Source organism: Pyxicephalus adspersus, chromosome 5 (assembly GCF_032062135.1).
Source record: "Pyxicephalus adspersus chromosome 5, UCB_Pads_2.0, whole genome shotgun sequence".
Classification (NCBI taxonomy): domain Eukaryota; kingdom Metazoa; phylum Chordata; class Amphibia; order Anura; family Pyxicephalidae; genus Pyxicephalus; species Pyxicephalus adspersus.
This window is the reverse complement of record NC_092862.1, coordinates 3,566,807-3,584,174: the sequence shown is the minus strand read 5'-3', so window position 1 is coordinate 3,584,174 and position 17,368 is coordinate 3,566,807. Positions and strand designations below refer to the sequence as shown.

At 40.3% G+C, this 17,368-nt stretch overlaps 1 protein-coding gene across 2 annotated transcripts in view; it reads right to left on the bottom strand.

Moving 5' to 3' along the window:
- TSNARE1 (t-SNARE domain containing 1) overlaps window positions 1–17,368 on the bottom strand; it is a 138,068-nt gene that overhangs the window by 73,774 nt on the left and 46,926 nt on the right. Inside the window, exons 3-4 of one of the 2 annotated variants that reach the window (XM_072410571.1) lie at window positions 8,987–9,064; window positions 6,575–6,644 (exon numbers count right to left, since the gene is read on the bottom strand). In XM_072410571.1, coding sequence (XP_072266672.1) covers window positions 6,575–6,644; window positions 8,987–9,064 — 148 coding nt within the window. The remainder of the gene's footprint in view (window positions 1–6,574; window positions 6,645–8,986; window positions 9,065–17,368) is intronic. The other variant, XM_072410572.1, reaches the window with a different exon arrangement.

The window sequence follows — 17,368 nt, the reverse complement described above, 5'->3', positions numbered from 1 at the left end:
GAGGAGGCAGCTTCCACTTCTGACCTTGTTATATAATAAAACAGGTTGCTCGCGTGGCACGGATTAACAGCTGTGTGACAAGGTGTCACTGTGCCATCTTTAGTGCATCGGCATTAATAATTTCGCAGTCATGCTGACACGTGAAAGGGACGGTGACTGCTGGCGATTCTCCACTTGTTAACACATTTCTATTCGGGAGAATTTATTAAATGGGAACATTAAAGAGCCTGGACTTCCTATAACTAAAACATGCTCAGAAAATAAGGATTTGGCACGGGAGGTGGCGGAAACTGGCTCAGCGTTTTTGAAATGGCTCAGAAAACCTGTGTGTGAATACAAGCAAGAAAAAAATTATAAAATGGTACCTACTTGTATATTTGGTGGGCCAGTTCAGTCCTGGAACCATATTGGCAAGATATATTTGAAATCTGTTCTGACATATATGCCACCAACATCTCCCCATCTCCAGAACTTGGTTTATTATATTTTTCCAGATCTTTCTCCTCCCTCAAAGAAAACCTTATATGGCCACCTCCTAGCGGCTGCTTATCCCCTTAAATTGGAAAGACGTCCCCCACCTTCATTGGCCTTATGGGTGACCGGGGTCACTGAAATTATGAGAATGAGCAGCACAGTGGCTCAGTGGTTAGCACTCTGGCCTTGGAATAGCGCAACAGTGCAGCGCTGGGTCCCAGGTTGGAATTTTGGCCAGGGCACTATCTGTATTGAGTATGCAGGTTCTCCCCGTTTGTGCGAGTTTCTCCCTGACACTCCCGGTTTCCTCCCATAGTCTAAAAAACATGCAGTTAACGGTCTTCCGCAAAAAGATTTACCTCAGATTGTGTTAATGAAATATGACTATGGTAGGGACATTAGCTTGTGAGCCCCTTTGAGGGACAGCTACTGACATGACTATGGACTTTGTACATTGCTGTGTAATATGTTGGCGCTATATAAATACTGCGTAATAATATTATTTGAGGATATCGGAGCCTTTGATAACTGCAAGGTGAAGTTTACGGCGTGTTGGGAACATTATAGTTCTTTATCTAGGTTGAAAGTCAGACTCTGAACCCCTCCCCCTGATGCCGGATTATTTAACTTCATATCTCGCAAAGGTTTGTTGCCCCTTGGTCCCAACCCATATGGTGTCCCCCATCCCATTCTCCTTTGCCCCCATCCCCATTTACCTACTTTTACCTTAGAGAAAAATGTTATTACTGTATGGTTTTGTTCTGGTTTCTCAGATCTACCGATAATTGTGTAACTGATGTCAATCTAATTCAGAAGTTTGTAACTTAAGCCTTGTTTATTTTTTATACCATGTTTGTATCATTTGTAATGTGAATCTTCATATACTTCTTTATAAAAAAAAAATATATTGAACCTTAAAATATGCTCAGGAAGGTATCCCGACCCTGGGAGCCTGAAGAGAGAAATGTTCATGTTTCAGGTTATATGACATTATACTACAAGGGTGCTTCACACTTTACATTCAGCCAAAAAATCTGCAATGGGCTTCCTCGGCGTCAGGGTAAAAGAAGAATCCGCGCTGGTCTGAATTCTTCCTTCGCCCCAGAGTGGGACTGAATCGAGGCCAGGTGTGGAGCGATTGGGGGGTCTGTAAAGTAAAGGTGTGATTTTTTTTTTATTTTAAAAAAAAGTTGTAAAAACAACCCAATCATGTGGAGGTTTTGTGTGGGGCTGGGAAGGAAGAAACTAGAAATAAAGATTACACTCAAAAACATCAAACTCCTGCATGCATACAGCGCAGACTCCCTGCTCAGCACGCTGGTTTTTCAAGGCCATAGTCCACTTATGGATTAGTCCAGGTAAAAACCTTTCGCTCCGTTAACTTGAAGCAAATGTTGTCACTACACAGTGGGTATCTTTGGGTCAGGCCATTTGGGTCAGGCCAGGTCTTTCTGGGTTTTGTTTCATAGCCCTGCACTCTCCCATTTCCTAAACCTTTCTCTTGGCTTTTGAGAATACTCATCAGTCATTGGTGGGTAAAGAAATCTGACTTTATAAATAAACTGACTGTAAAATCTAAGGCTACCTTATATAAAAGCTTATCCTGTATAACATGCATAAATGAAGGACAAAGACTAACTGAACCCAGATTGTAAGCTTCTCGGGGCAGGGTCCCCTCCTCCTCCTGTGTCACTGTCTGTCATTTGCTACCCCTATTTAATGTACAGTGCTGCGTAATATGTTGGCGCTATATAAATAATGTTTATTAATAATAATAAAAATATTATTAAAAAGAGAAAATGATGAGAGGCACCTGAAGTTGATATGAGGATTCTGCAGTCAGCAGAGGATACACTGGGAGGGTGAGATCTGACAAACTAAGGTGGGTGATATAAGGTAGGTGATTGCTCCCACGAGTCCTAAATGCAGCAATCAGAGTTCGGGTGGAAGGAGTTCAGCTCACTGCAGGCCAATCCTGATCTTCACTTGTTGCCTAGCAATTCATTCCAGCATTTAGCAAATCTTTCTGAGAAGTTTACTCAAGAGTTTTATTATAATCCAGTGCAAATTGTGCCAGGGCTGCTTTCTAAGTGCACAGAAAAAAAAAATCTATAAAAAAAAAACTTTAATGCAAAGGGCGGCTGTACTGTAAAGAGATACAGACAGAAAGTGTTCATTATATGCTGCCAGCCGGGGAAACTGGACCTGATATTTCTGCAACACATGCAAATATACCCATTTACAAAAATGCAGAGAAAAACCTGTTGATTTGTCACAAAAAGTCAGTCGCCTGAACTTACAACACACACAGATTCTGCTGCATTATAGACGGACAATGGGGTGAGCTGTACTATAGTCCTAATGGGCTGACATCACTGCTTAGAATTTAGGTTCAGCAGAGTCAATGTTGTCAGCTCAAACAGGAAGTGAAGACCTATATCTAGATGGACAAAAATCTTGAGAATGAATCAAGATGAGACTGACCACGGGCCATTCACTCAAATGAATATGGATGCACCATGGACCACTGCAAGCTATAGTTACTCGTGCGGTCCTTTAATTGATGTTTTGAGGCTGGAAAATGTCATTTGTTTTGTTTGGAATTTTAATAATTCCAATAAAATGTGTTTTTTATTAACAGGGTAATTGGTCACACAGCAAAAGATAAAAGCACTCCGGGGTCAAAACTTGCATAGCGAGCTGATAACCACAACCCTTCCAATAAACTAGGGATGGTTAGGTTCTCATATCCATTGATAAGCCCAAAGTCAATGTTGAGGCCAATTTGGGGTATACTGTAAATATGGGGACATAAACAAATATTTAGGACAGATGTTTGCAACTATTTCATCATGGAGAATCCCTTGAAATAACTTTCAGGTCTTCAGGGAACCCTGACTATAATTACTATATCCACAGCTCACAGTATATTTATTAGTGTGATGGTCAGTGGGAAGAATTCCTCTTACATTGCTGGCCTGTGGGAAGAATGTCATCCTTACAGATAGCCAAATAGATCATGGGTGTCACTAAAGCTACGTACACACGGCAGATTTTTATCGCCCGATAATCGGCATCGGCCAATTATCGGGCGAAAATCTTCCGTGTGTACAGTCGGTGTCGTCCATCGTCCGGACGACCGTCCTGCCGGATCCACGGACGATGGACGACAGCCGATCCTAATGAAAGGGAAGGGGAGAGCGCGCAGCAGGGTGCCGCTCCGTCGCTCTCCCCCTCCCCTCTCCATAGAGCATGAACGGTGCTGTATGTACAGCATCGTTCATGCATCTTGCAGCCCCTTGTCGTTGGAAAGGATCGTGAAAGATCCAACCAACGACAAAAATTGCAAGTGTGTACGCAGCTTTAGTCTGTTCTGAGAGACAGAAATTGCCCAGCAACCTCTGGAGGAACCCTGGCTTAGGAGATGGACCAAAGATTTTTATTGTTTTTTTCCTGAAAGATAACAGGATTTCACGCCTTGTGGGTAATCAGCTCACATGTGAAATAAATGCACTGCTTTATATATTTATTTTTCTCTATCAAGGGCATTGATCCGCTCACCTTTGGGGTGTAATTTCCTTTTTCTGATCTAAATCACCCAACGTTTGTTGCAGACAAAGCGTTGTGTGTCACTTTTAATCTTTGTTAAAGTATCTGTCAACACTCGCAGGTGTGATGAAATCATACATATATATTTATAGGTGCGAAAACGCAACTCTTCATGTGATCGCAATTTATGCAGAAAGATGTCAGGCGTTATGGGGCGTTATGGGGACGTTACATAATATGCATATGTAATAATATTACATATGCATATTATATGTGTATGTATTACATGAAACGATGTTTAGCATGGTTATCATATTCCATAAACTACAATGATATCTCTTCTGCATGTTTACACCTTCCTTCCCTTCACACCCTTGCTGTTTTGTAATAAGCCCTATTACTAACCCAGAAATGTTTTTAGCAGGGTGGGAATAAGCTTTAGATGGGTGGTGGCCCCTGTATTGTGACCCAACTTTTCAATAACCAAGCAAAAACTTTTCTGAAAAATGCCGGGTGACGCACCTGGCTAAGAGTGGCTGGGGAGAACAATAGTCAAACATCCAGGCAGAGAAGACAAGGTGACTTTTGCAAGTCCACAATTAAAGTGATGGATAAGCAGACCACACATTTACTTACAACCCCCTGCCCCTCTGCCTTGCATAGGTTTTCCAACTGTCCTATCATCATGCCCACTGGAGGTATGTGAAAAAGCCCAGTTCAGGCTCCAAGTTTGTCTGGTCAAAGGTGATATCACATGCCGGGGCCCTCAAGCACCCAGCACTAAACTGCAGGAGAAATGAGAGAGTCGCATTATTCCCCGATACCCATGCAAACAGATAATGCAGAGGAAGGAGTTGTGGTGAAAGCTGAAGGACAGTGTATGCAATACAGCGGAGAGAAATCATTATAGTCCAAAAGAACCTTTGTTTCACCAAGCAAAAAATATTAAAAAATATTTCTGGTGCAAACAAAAAAAAAATTGAGAAGGAATCTTTCTCTGTGCAGAAGTAGGAGTAGCTCTGCAAAGACAAAAGATTGCACATTTATCAAATCGAAATTTGGGGGGCTGTTAAGGTTAAGCATGCATCTCAGGAAAACAGGAAACAATATATCTCATATTTTATTCATTGCTAATCATTCAGCAACAATGTGAAAGTTAAAAGTGATCCCTGTTAAAAAAGATAATAATTTGTGTATTATTCCTGGATATTGAGAGTGTGGCATTGAGTTATATTTGTAATTCAGTGACCAACTGAAACTTTTTTTTTGTATTCAGTGTGCATTTATTTTTTCACCTTAAGATATAAATATGTAATATTGTACTTTCTAGATCAGTGTTTCCCAAGGAGGGTTCCGTCAGAGGTTGCTAGGGGTTCCTTCGGCAATGAGCAGGTTGTGCCCTTCAGAAGAGATTAGCGGACACCAATGATCTGTAAGGGTGACATTCTTCCCACTTGCCATCAATGTAAGAGGAATTCTTCCCACTGACTCCCACACTAATGTACTGTGTGCTGTGGATATAGCAATCATAGAAAGGGTTCTCTAAGTTATTTCACGCTCCCCATCCCATGTTAACATTTTTGAGAAAGGCTGTTCTAGAACATGTTGCTCTGCAAATGCCTAATTCCTAGTTAAAGGAAATTAATCAGCAGTGAATGTAATTTGCTGATTGCAGAGCTATGGGTCTGATAGGGAAGATAGACCACTGCGGAAATATTACTGATTTTACAGAGAGCAAAAGTTCTTCTCTACATCATTGGACCTGATTTATTAACATTCTCCAAGGCTGGAGAGAATACATTTTCATCAGTCAGGCTAGGTGATTCTGAAAACCTGTAATAGATCTGGTCAAAGATTCAAAACTTTAGCTAGCAAAAAGCAAATGACTTTGAGGAAATCCAAACTAGGTTTACTGGATCACTCAGCTTCACTGATTCAAGTGTATCCCCTCCAGCCTTGGAGAGCTTTAATAAATCAGGCCCAATGACAGCCCCCAATCCTGGACCAGATCCATTTCAGGTTTGCTGGATCACCCAGCTTCACTGATGAAAGTGTATCCTCTCTTCCACCTTAAAGAGCTTTAATAAATCAGGCCCATTGTGTCAGGGGACAATATTTGTGGCCGCTGTCTAATGTAAAGGACTACAAAATGTTTCACTTCTTTTATTGTATTCACTTCTTACATATCTAGCAGAGTTAAACTGAAGGTTTCATTGTGATTAATGTCATTTCTTTGCTGCAGTGTGATGCACAATTTCACTTGGATACATAAGCTACAAGAAACAATTGTCAATTGTTGACACAAGCTTCAGCAAAAAGGAAATAACATCTTTACATTGGAAGGTTTGGGATTCAATAAATAAGTGTAGGATGAAGACATGTCCTCTTGGCAGGAAGTTCCAGAAATCTTGTAGAAGACATGTTTATTACAAATAAAAAGGATCAATATGTGTTATCTCTGGCAGGGAAAGGTGACATGAAGTCTAATAAAATTAGCCGGCCGGCGGGATACAAGCAGGAAAAATAATCAGAACAGGGCAGTAGAACTTACAGATGCTCTCTCAGCTCTGGTGTGTCGCTAGGAGTCCCCAGGGAGCGCAGGATTTTCTCCAAAGACTGCACTGTCAACAAGAGAGACACAAGAACAAACTGAATCCCAGAAGCCATCTGTGCCCGGTTTCCTGAAGTCACCGCGGGCTAAGTCTTATCAGACAAAGGCACATTTACAACATGTAAAGCTCCTGGTTCTAGAACACAAAAGTTCTGCACTAAACAAAAGTTTGCACGCTGCTTGCACACATCGCAGACAGAATGCCAACTTATCTTAAGCCTTGTATAACAATTTACAAACGGTGATTCATTTAAAAAATCTGGTAAAGGAAATCTGCGATGCCAAAAATGTGTGGCTTATAGCAGATGTTCAATCAATCGGTTATTATTGCTTCCCCCCTCCCTGCCTTATCCACATGCTAATAACATTTTTTTTAAATAAAACATATTTTTGTTATTACATGTTTTTTTCCTTGGTGTAATTATGAAATATTTTTATTTATATAGCGCCAACATAATATGCAGTGTTGTACATCAATTAATCTAGTGTCTTTCTATGCAGTGCAAGAAGATCATGACTGGTAGGAGAGGTTTAATGTTATTTCTAAAAACAGCAGACTGAACTAGGTTAGCTCTCATATAATGCTAACCCACCATGATTGAAAGAACAGAAATCCAATGAATGAAAGGGGCGGGACAGTTGGGCTGAAGAGGGAGGGTCTATGTGATGTTGGACATCCTCCAGCCAGGAAATAAGGAAGGCTGTATCTGACTTGCTGCAGATTCTAAGGCACATTCTCTGTCTAAAAGGTTTTTTATCAGGGACATGTTTATATCTCTAGTGGTTGAACTTGATCTTGACACAGTGTGCAGAAATCAGAGAAAACTATTTCAGGAAAGGTGACTGTACAACTGTGCAAGGCTAAACGAGAGTTTTGATTTTTAAGTTTTAGTAGTAAAGCTTAATTCCAAGCGGAGATAAGCCACAAACGAATGCAGCTTTTTAATCTTAATAAAATTATTTAGTGCTGATTGTAATGCAAGCAAAGCAAGCAGCCTTATTGCTATATGAATAAATCTCTTGTTGTCTCTAGTCCAGCGTTTCTCAACCAGAGTTCCTTGAGAGGTTTCTGGGGGTTCCTTGAACAATGAGCAGTTTGTGCCTCTCAGGTCAGACTAAGTGACACCAATTAACTTTTTGGCTATCTGTAGGGGGACATGCTTCTCAATGTAGGAAGTATTCTTCTTACTGACCACTATGCCAATAGTGAGTTGTGGATATAGTAATTATACCCGGGGTTCCCTGAAGACCTGAAAGCTATTTCAAGGGTTCCCCATGATAAAAAGTTTGAGAAACACTGCTCTAGAGAGCCTGGTAATTCTACTGTAGTGTTCCTGTGCTGCCAAATGTAACTACTCAACTCACCTTCTGCACATGGATCCTGATGGCCATACCCATTAAGCCCTGCATGGTACACATGACATTACTATACTTCAAGTGTCAGTTTCTGAAGAAAATTCAGGGGATGATTTCTCTACAGCAGAGCAGTGTTCTTTATCATAGGCCGAGAGATGGGAGTGTTGCTACCTTATTGTACCTAGGGACAAGATCCCTTCAAACTCTGGGCACCTAAAATGAACCTGAATCATTGGGGTTATTTTTTATTACAACCGGTATACCATCAAATATTCTGAAATATATCTGAATATTACAAGGTTATTATCCTCAGCAGCAGATAACAGATTTCGAGTGGGAGCGCCGTGTGCCAAGCAGATTGGTACATCACTATACAGTGTTTTATATATAATTGGTTTCATCGTCCTAAGGACTGGAAGGTATGAAGACAGCTCACAGGAGGGGTACAGTACAGCCAGGACTCTGTGTATTCACAACCCAATGAGCAGACAGGGAAGGTGATGATCTCCACCATCCTGATGACATTTTATGGTAGGGGAATGTGAATTGGACTCACTAGGACTGGGCTATAAATAAGAATAAAATAGTAGTTGAAGGTTGGGTTGTAGAAGAATAATAAAGTGCCCTCTGTAGACTGCCCTCCTCCAGCGATCATAGGTCTGAGCTCTCTAATCTTTTCTTGTCCTCATTCCAGACATGTTTCCCTGTTCTTCAGCCACAGAACAGCCATTGATGTTGTAACACCCCTGCTGAAGCTGGCACCCAAATTCATTCCCAGCATCTCAGGTCTTGCATAAGCCCAGTGCATGCTTTTTTTTTTTTTGCATTAAACTATGTGCATTTCACATGTGCATGTCTGTAATTACCATGGTGACTTTGTAAACTGCTTCTACTATTGATTAAATGCATTGCAAAGAAAAAGAGTAGTAAATAGCCTGCAGAACATGGAGCACAACTAACACAAAGGCAATACAGAAAGTCATGGTATATACCCACCGTTCGCATTTATCCTGAATACATCAGCGGAGGAGAGCTGGAAGAGCTCCTGAATCTCGTTCGGGTCAACTTGGGTGGCTAGGAAAAAAAAACAAAAAAGAATCATGAATATGAATTTTTACCATTATACCATTCAGCACCATCCAGTGCAAAAATCCAAAACAAAACATAAAAACATGTGCTTCTCAACAAAACATTGAATTGAAGGCACCCCTTTTATGTGAAGTAAAAATATGAATGCAAGTAGGTGTAAGTAGAATATTGCAAGTGCAAGTTTTTATTTCTGAGGGATAAAAACCAAGAAATTGTTAAATCATGGGAAAATTTTCAAAAGATGTTGTGTTGTTTATTTTTTTGCCATTTGTCAATATATATATATATGATAAGGCTCCGGGCGAAACGCGTCAAGGACCAAAAAATTAGATAAAGATAAAATTGTTGTTGTAAAAAATTTCTTTTAGAAAATAACACACTGTTACTAATGTACATTGTGATAATGATATGTATGTACAGCTTTAATTCTTTAATTTATGTTTTTAATATGCAAGATAATAAATTGGATCAGTAATTTAAAACATGATAAGAATTCTTGGTGCGGAACCTAAAAAAAAATCACCAAAGTACAACACATTGCATTGGAATCTGTATAGAAGTGATATTGTGCTATTTAAAGAAATCTACCCTACAAACCTATTTGTGAACAGTAAAGTAAAAATTAAGAAAGAAGATGGGCAAAGGTGGCACCCTGTGGCATGGAGGCACAAAGGAGGATTTCAGAACAGTGCGTAACCCAATTGAGGAATGCTCCACGGGGATCTGCAGAAGTATAGGTAAGTGACTTTTTATTTTACTTTAAGCCCAATGCCATTAAAACTATGGTTATATTTTCTTTACAGAATGTCACGTGAAAGGAGAGCTGCATTGTTTGAAAAGTTCTCCTTGGCCCCTTATATCCGGGAGCACCAACATTTGGAACTTTTAGGTAGTCTTCTGACTGTTTTTGGGTAGTTATTAAAGAAATGGGTCACAATACAGGGGCCTCCCCCCACCAACAATTCATTCACCTAGCTTTAAACTTTTCTGGATAGTTGCTATCATACACCTGAAACAAGCATGCAGATAACGGTGTGGAAAGTTGTTACTGAATCAGCTGAACACCTGAGCTGCATCCTTATTCTGGGTCATTGATGATTCAGAAGGTATTAAACGATCACAATATTCTCAAATCGCACTCAGGGTAGCTTTTAACTAAAAACAAAAAAACAAAACACTTTTGTTGCTTCATCCCTGTCCCCCAGCGTCCTGCTGGTCCCCGCAGGTCCTGGGTACATGTCCTTTCTCCTCGATCTCCAGCCGGCAAATGCAGGGGAGATCTCCAGGGTTTCCCAAAGACATTGGTGCATGCGTCGGTGCAGGCGGGAGGATAGGAGGGTAATTCAAATAATTTAGTACTGGATTCAATACAAAATAGCTGTATTGAGTCCAATACAAAAAAATATTCATATAATATACATATAATTACATTCTATGTGCTACTGTAGAGTTTTATTACGTTTAACTTTTTTTTTTTAACAGTTTTTTGCGTTTTGTTATTTATAGGTTATTATAAATTTGTTAAATGTATTAAATATTGGTGAGTTATGCCTAAGAATTATAGCCTACAAATGAAAAATAAATTTCCATGCAAAAAATTGTATCGCTTTTTGCATGAAAGTTTGGACGGAATTAGACCACTAGGGAGGTTAAGGAAAAGCTGCCAGAATTTGATTCCAGACACCACAAGACATCTTTAGAGGTATTGAGGAGCTCAGTATTTGGTGGGTCAGAAACAAGGGGGTCTACAAAATAATATGCAGGTTGGTTTAATGTTTTGGTTGCTCAGCTTATAGCTCATAGAAAACTCACTGACTGAGCTAGAATGCTGAACCTGGAGAAGGGGAAGGGAATGCTGCAGTGAAGGCACAATGGTTGTAAAGAACTGTCCATGGTGCTGAAAGCTTAATGTACAACCTTGCTGAATTCTGCTCAGAAGGCAACCTGCATGTTATTACAAACAGCTATCAATTGCCAGGCTGAGCAAACCTGTAATTCTGTTTTTTGTTTTTGATATTTTCATGAGATATATTGAAAAGGCACTAAAAATCTGCTGCTTTCATTTCAAGTGAATTCTCGCCCTTTAATATTTTGCAGTACCATTGCAGTTTCAAGTTTTTTCAGGTATGAACCAGCATTGTACAATCTGTAGGTGTGATTGGGGTGGTTCTTCCAAAATACTTGCCTTCAGGTTTTTCAGATTTCTCTAGCGTAAAATGTCACAATAAAAATGCATAACTGAAATTTTGAGCATCAAAGATTTGTAATTTTCACATAAGCAGCAATTTCAGGAGGTTTTCGGTGAACACACAATTCCTTCCTCCATTCACAGTGGATTCCAGTGCTATAGTGAGCGACTTTTTGGTATCTCTTTAAATTGCTGGAAATCTTTTCACTGGCTTCCATTTCACCTAAGAATCCAAATCATGACCTGAATTTTGCCTTCAAATCCCTCCACAGCTCTTGCCCCAATTACCTTTCTGACCTGATAGAAAAATCCCCCCCTAGCCACTCTCTTTGCTCCTCCAATGACCTACTAATGATAACCTCATAACATGCATGGCTCCAAGACATCTCTAGAGCTGTCCCCACTCTCTGGAATGGTCTTCCTTGTCCTTTTCGGCTTGCTTCTACTTTCTGCTCATTTAAAAATGTCCCTAAAGCCGAACGCTTCAACCTCACCTACCCGTCGTCTTCTGTCTCCTAAACCCTCACTACTCACCCACCATTCCAAATCCCCCCTCCTATTGTGTGATACTTCCCCCACCTCGTAGATTGTAAGCTCTTCGGGGCAGGCTCCTCTCCTCCTCCTGTGTCACTGTCCATATATGTGTGTCAGTTGCGCCCCTATTTAATGTTCAGTGCTGTGTTATATGTTGGCGCTATATAAATACTGTTTAATAATAACCTGTCACCATATGTTATTTTATACATGTTCAGAAGTAACAGATGACTATTTGAAGTTTGTCTCAATGACTCAATGAAAACTTTTCTTTCCTATTCATGGTGATGCAAGTTTTGTAGTCATTCCCACACATTACAGAGTATAGAACACTGTTATGTCATTCCTGGCTTTTGATGCAAACAAATATGCAAACCCCTTTTCCCCCCGACATTTCAGAAGTTTCAGAAATATTTTTAATTCCATTTCTGAGCAAAATTAGGTTAATTTCACCTTATCAAAGTCTTGTAGGGCCACAGTCACAGGTCTGCATCAAACTGCTATTTTTTTTTTTTTTTTTTTTACTTTTGATAAATATTTGTCAACTAAAGTCAATCTCTACCTTGTCATTTGCACCCATTTCCTATTCCCACCGTTCACTTGATCAGTCTGATCCCGTCAGGGGCTTCAGATTCACTTTAAGTTGCCATTACCTCGGGATCTGTTGAACATTATCTATCCTTCTCACCACTCCTCTTCTGCTGCCTCTCTTCATTGGTTCACTGGCTTCCCTTTACCCTTGGAATCAAATTCAAGCTTCAAAGTTCTTGTCCCACTTACCTTTCTGATAGAAAAATACCCCCCAAAGCTGCTCTCTTCACTCCTCCAATGACCTACTAATGTCTTCCTCACTCATAACCTCATCACACACACGGCTCCAAGACTTTTCTAGAGCCGCCCTGACTCTCTGGAATGGTCTTTTTCATCCTAATCGACTTGTTTCTTCTTTCTGCTCAAAACCCAACACTTTAACCTCACCTACCTGTCTTCTTCTGTCTATTAAACCCTCACCCACCATTCCATATCCCCCTCCTATTGTATGCTGCTTCCCCACCTCTTAAAATTGTAAGCTCTTCTGGCCAGGGTTCTCTCCTCCTCCTGTGTCACTGTATCTGTCTATCATTTGCAACCCCTATTTAATGTACAGAGCTATGTAATATGTTGGCACTATATATTACTGTTTAAAAATATTACCAATATGGTGTGGGGTTTTATTCACAGGTATCCTCTGTTTTGCCTACATTTAAATAGACAGACAGGTCCTCTTCAAAAGTTTCCTAACAGTGACCTAAAAAAGAACGCGGCTATAAGTACTTACAAGTATTTCGCTTTGATATAGAATGTTGCCAACATGCAGTTTGAAAGTCTAATGAGATTATTCTTAAATCAAAAGGCGACAGAAAGGTCTGAAAGTGGCGTTTCATTAAAAGCCAACGCAGATCTATTCTGGAAACGAGGTCGTCCTCGGACACAGGCGTTCTGCATTGCCAGCTTTGGATGGAGTGCGATCAACTGCCCGACTTCACGGACAGAACTTCAAAAGGGATTTTCTGCCGTTCTTATCGGCTTTCAACGTTTCCTGAAATTGATCGAGCATCGATGAAAGGCACCACAGATGTAACGTGCCAGAGAGCTACCTTCATTTCCCTCAGATTAGTCACTTTAAAAGTAAAATTTGGTTCAGAACAGACAATTGGCAGAATAAGTTTCCAGGCTCCAGACATCTGTTTCTCCAATCATTGAGGTCGAGATAAATGCATATTACAGATTTGGTGCCAGGCTTCAATACCTATTTGCTGCCTCATGCAAAACTACAAAAATGCTGCTCAGATGTCTCATACTGATAAAAACACAAATCCAGGACTGGAAGACACAAGAATTATTTTCTGAAATCGTTATTGGAACCGACACGAGTCAAAACAACTAATTAACATATTTAAATTGCAAAGGCAACACCACTAACTTATTTTCCAATACACCCACACAGAATTTAACCCAGATTTTTTTTAAACAGGGTGGGAAGGAATTGTAGTCGGGTGGCAGCCCCTGAATTGTGACTCAACTCCTAGATAACCACCCAAAAACAGCGGGGTGGTTATTGAAAAGTGCCGGGTGGTGCACCCTGCTAAAAGGGCAGTGCTCAACCCAGAAATTAATTTAAGCCGGGTGGGAGGAAATTTTAGGTGGGTGGCAGCCCCTGTATTGTGACAAAACTCTTTGGTAACCACCCAAAAACAGCCGGGTGGGTGCTGATAAGTGCCAGGTGGTGCGCCCAGCTAAAAGTGCCTGGGGAGAACCCTGAAGGGGATGGAGAGAACACTGCACCCACAAATCACATTATGCTGGTTGATGCCAATATTCCTCAAGGTGTCTTTTTATGTTCAGTGGAGGTTGGACATTGCCGTCCTGATGTATGCCGTGCCTGTAGTTCTCCTCACCCCCACACACTTTTTGCCCTGGTGACTAAAAATGTTGTATTTACCATCTCTTTTTCATTGGGGATGAAGCTCTTCAGTGGGTAAACATTTGGCCCGATTGGCTCGGGGTGAATTTTACATGCTAAAAGCCACACTCGGTAAGAAAAATAAAAAAAACTCCTACCTGCTCCTCGGGTTGATCACATTGATGCATGAAGTGGCGGTATGCCGGGAGTGTGGCTTGGCGGGAAATTTAAAAGCAGATTACATTGTAATCTGCTTTTAAAACATTGATCACAGTAAAAAAAAGTTATAAAAAATAAATCAAATAATAAATCCAATAATTTATTCTATTATTATACTTTTTATTGGACAATTTTTAAAAATATAATTTTTTAATAAAGTGTATTTTATTTATAAAAATACTTATTATATTATAATTCATGATTTGTGTTTTAAACTTTATCATACCCGGGATTTATTCTCAAGAATTACAGGACTAAAGTACTAAACAACAATGTACTGTTTTTGACAAAAAAATACGGACATAATTTGACCGCCAGGGAGGGTAAAACCCTCCAGGACTGGAGAAAATAGACTATCATGGGAGAACCTGGGTGATCCAGCAAATCTTAAACATCATTGACTATTAGTTGGCAAATGTTTTTAATCTTGGACCAGAGACAATCTAGGTTTGCTGGATCATCCAGGTTCCCTATTGATAGTGTTTTATTATTATCTAGCCCCCCAGAGCTTTTAAAAATCAGGCCCAATGTGTACCTACTGGAGAGATTCACCCCTCTATTTGTCCTGGTGACCACTGTGAAGGAGAAAGAGATGGGAAATGCAAGATTTTTATTGGTCACCAGGACATGAAGTGTGTAGGAGACCTGCAGTGAAGGAGGACTAGAGGTGTCAATGAGAACTACGGACACGCCATGCATCGGGGCAGAGCATTTGTGCTTAGCATGGTTAGAAAATGAAAAGCAATGGAAGGTCAGCAAGTTTTTGCACTGAAATTATTGTAGCAGAAGATATAATACAAAATTTGATCTCTCTACGAATAGTCACCTTGTCTGGAAAAATAGTTTTACTTGAGCTCTTCGGTGCGTGGCTGGCCTTCTCTTCCAGTGGGCACTTTTGTGAACGGAGCTCCGGCCCTATTATGGCACCTGGGGTCCTAAACCATAGGAGGAGCTGCCACATGTGATTTTTCTTTAATTTGCACAAAAGGCACAATGGAAAAAAAAGCTACACATACAGCAGTGCAGTTTAACTGTATAGTATGCAACAACAGGACCAGATCTAGTAACGCACACCTCGAGCAGGGCAGACAGACGTACAAAGCCTCCCCAAAGTAATGTTCATTCTTACTGACCCCAAAGTAGCAAGGTTTCGAGACCCCTTTTAAAGACAAATTGAAGACTGGAACACTTCTTTATCTTCATAGTACACATTTTTGTTCGTAAATGTACCCAAAAAACAATTTTCTTGCTACTTCCAGTAGCTGTACCATTCACAACCCTGTATTACAAGCAGGCTGATGCAGAATGTAATGAGAATTATTCATGAAAGGCATGTGGTGCAGCCTGGGTAGGGGCCCTAAAAGAGAAATCGATGATTTCCATAACTTTTAAGGATACATTATTCCACAATGCCTATAGGTACAGTGTTGAATGAGGACCTAAAGTGTTTTAACTTTTTGTTCAGAATATATAAATACTTTAAATATACGTGCACCCGGCCGGTATATATTTTATACTGCAGGAAGCATTAGCAGTATTCTCTCCAGAATTTTATTTAGACCGGGTGGGAAGAAGCTGTAGGTGGCCGGCAGTAACCACACAACAGCCTTGTGGTTACTGGAAAATGACGGGTTGTGCACCTGGCTAAAAGGGCCTGAGAGAACACTGCATTAGTATAAGAAGATCATTATTCCTTGAGGTGCCAATACAAAGGCCCAATTTCTATCCTGGAGATCGCCTTGATTAGAGAATAGCATTTTGTATTTCTATCAACTGTTAGCTTCTAGCAAAGACAAAATCCTGACTTACATAAAGATTTGTAAAAGGATTTATTCTTAGTATGAGTTTACGATAATTAGAGACAACCTATTGTCTCCTAAGATAAATGTCACTTGTCACATAAGGAGAATCCCGTTCTCCTGGTGAGACCTTTGCTGCCGCCTACCGCAGGAATGAGTCATTTATGGCGGATCACGAGTAATAAACCATCCCACGCAGATACATTTTTATCCATGTGCACGGCAGAAGAGTGTGGCTCTGTACCAGCTTCCCTAAAACATTCCAAACATCCAAATACATTCATATGTATGAATCAATTAAATTCCTGGCAACCTGTGGGAAGACAAATATTTGTAGATTTTATCAGATTTCGGTGGGACTTAGAATCTCCATGTGGGGGCAGGACACATATAATTGCCCCAGGATTCTGAAAAATATGTTATGACAGAGCCTTATGCTTTCTTTTTTACTACAGAAAAGACCCAATATCATCAAATATTTATAAGAATTAGATTTGCGAAATTTAAACCAGACATGTCAGACCTGTGTTTTCAACACTTTCGTGATGTGGGCTCGCTCTATCATACCCAGTAGACGTGCCCCCGTATTGGGCCGTTTTGGATTGGCGTTTACCAAATTTATAGCCTTTTAGGGAGAAGTCGGAGAAAAGATCTTCATGAGGCTTACTTAGTCCGGAAACCACAAAGCTGTATGAAACACAAAACTTCTTAATTTTGTTTTCACAGCAGCTAAACAAACGCTTGTTCTTCTGGCACTCCTACTGTGAAAGAAGTAAAATGTAAAGTCCCCTAATATTTTACTACAAGCAGCGAGGCTTAATGATTTTATGAGGGTATTTGAGAATGTTTGGATGCCCTGGATCACCCATTATTTGACAAAAGACTTTTTTTTATATGGTTGACCTTCTCCTTTAGGTATGAATGTTGACAGCAGTGTTAAACTATGGTCCTGGGTCTCTCCCTTTCTGCCCTTGACTCCCTATCTAGCTCCCCCATTTTCACCCCTCTTGCTTCACATCCCTTACGCTCTTTTTTCTTTCCCCCCTCTTTCTTTTAATGTGCACATAGCAACAGAATACGCTAGGTTAAAATACGGTATCTCTAGC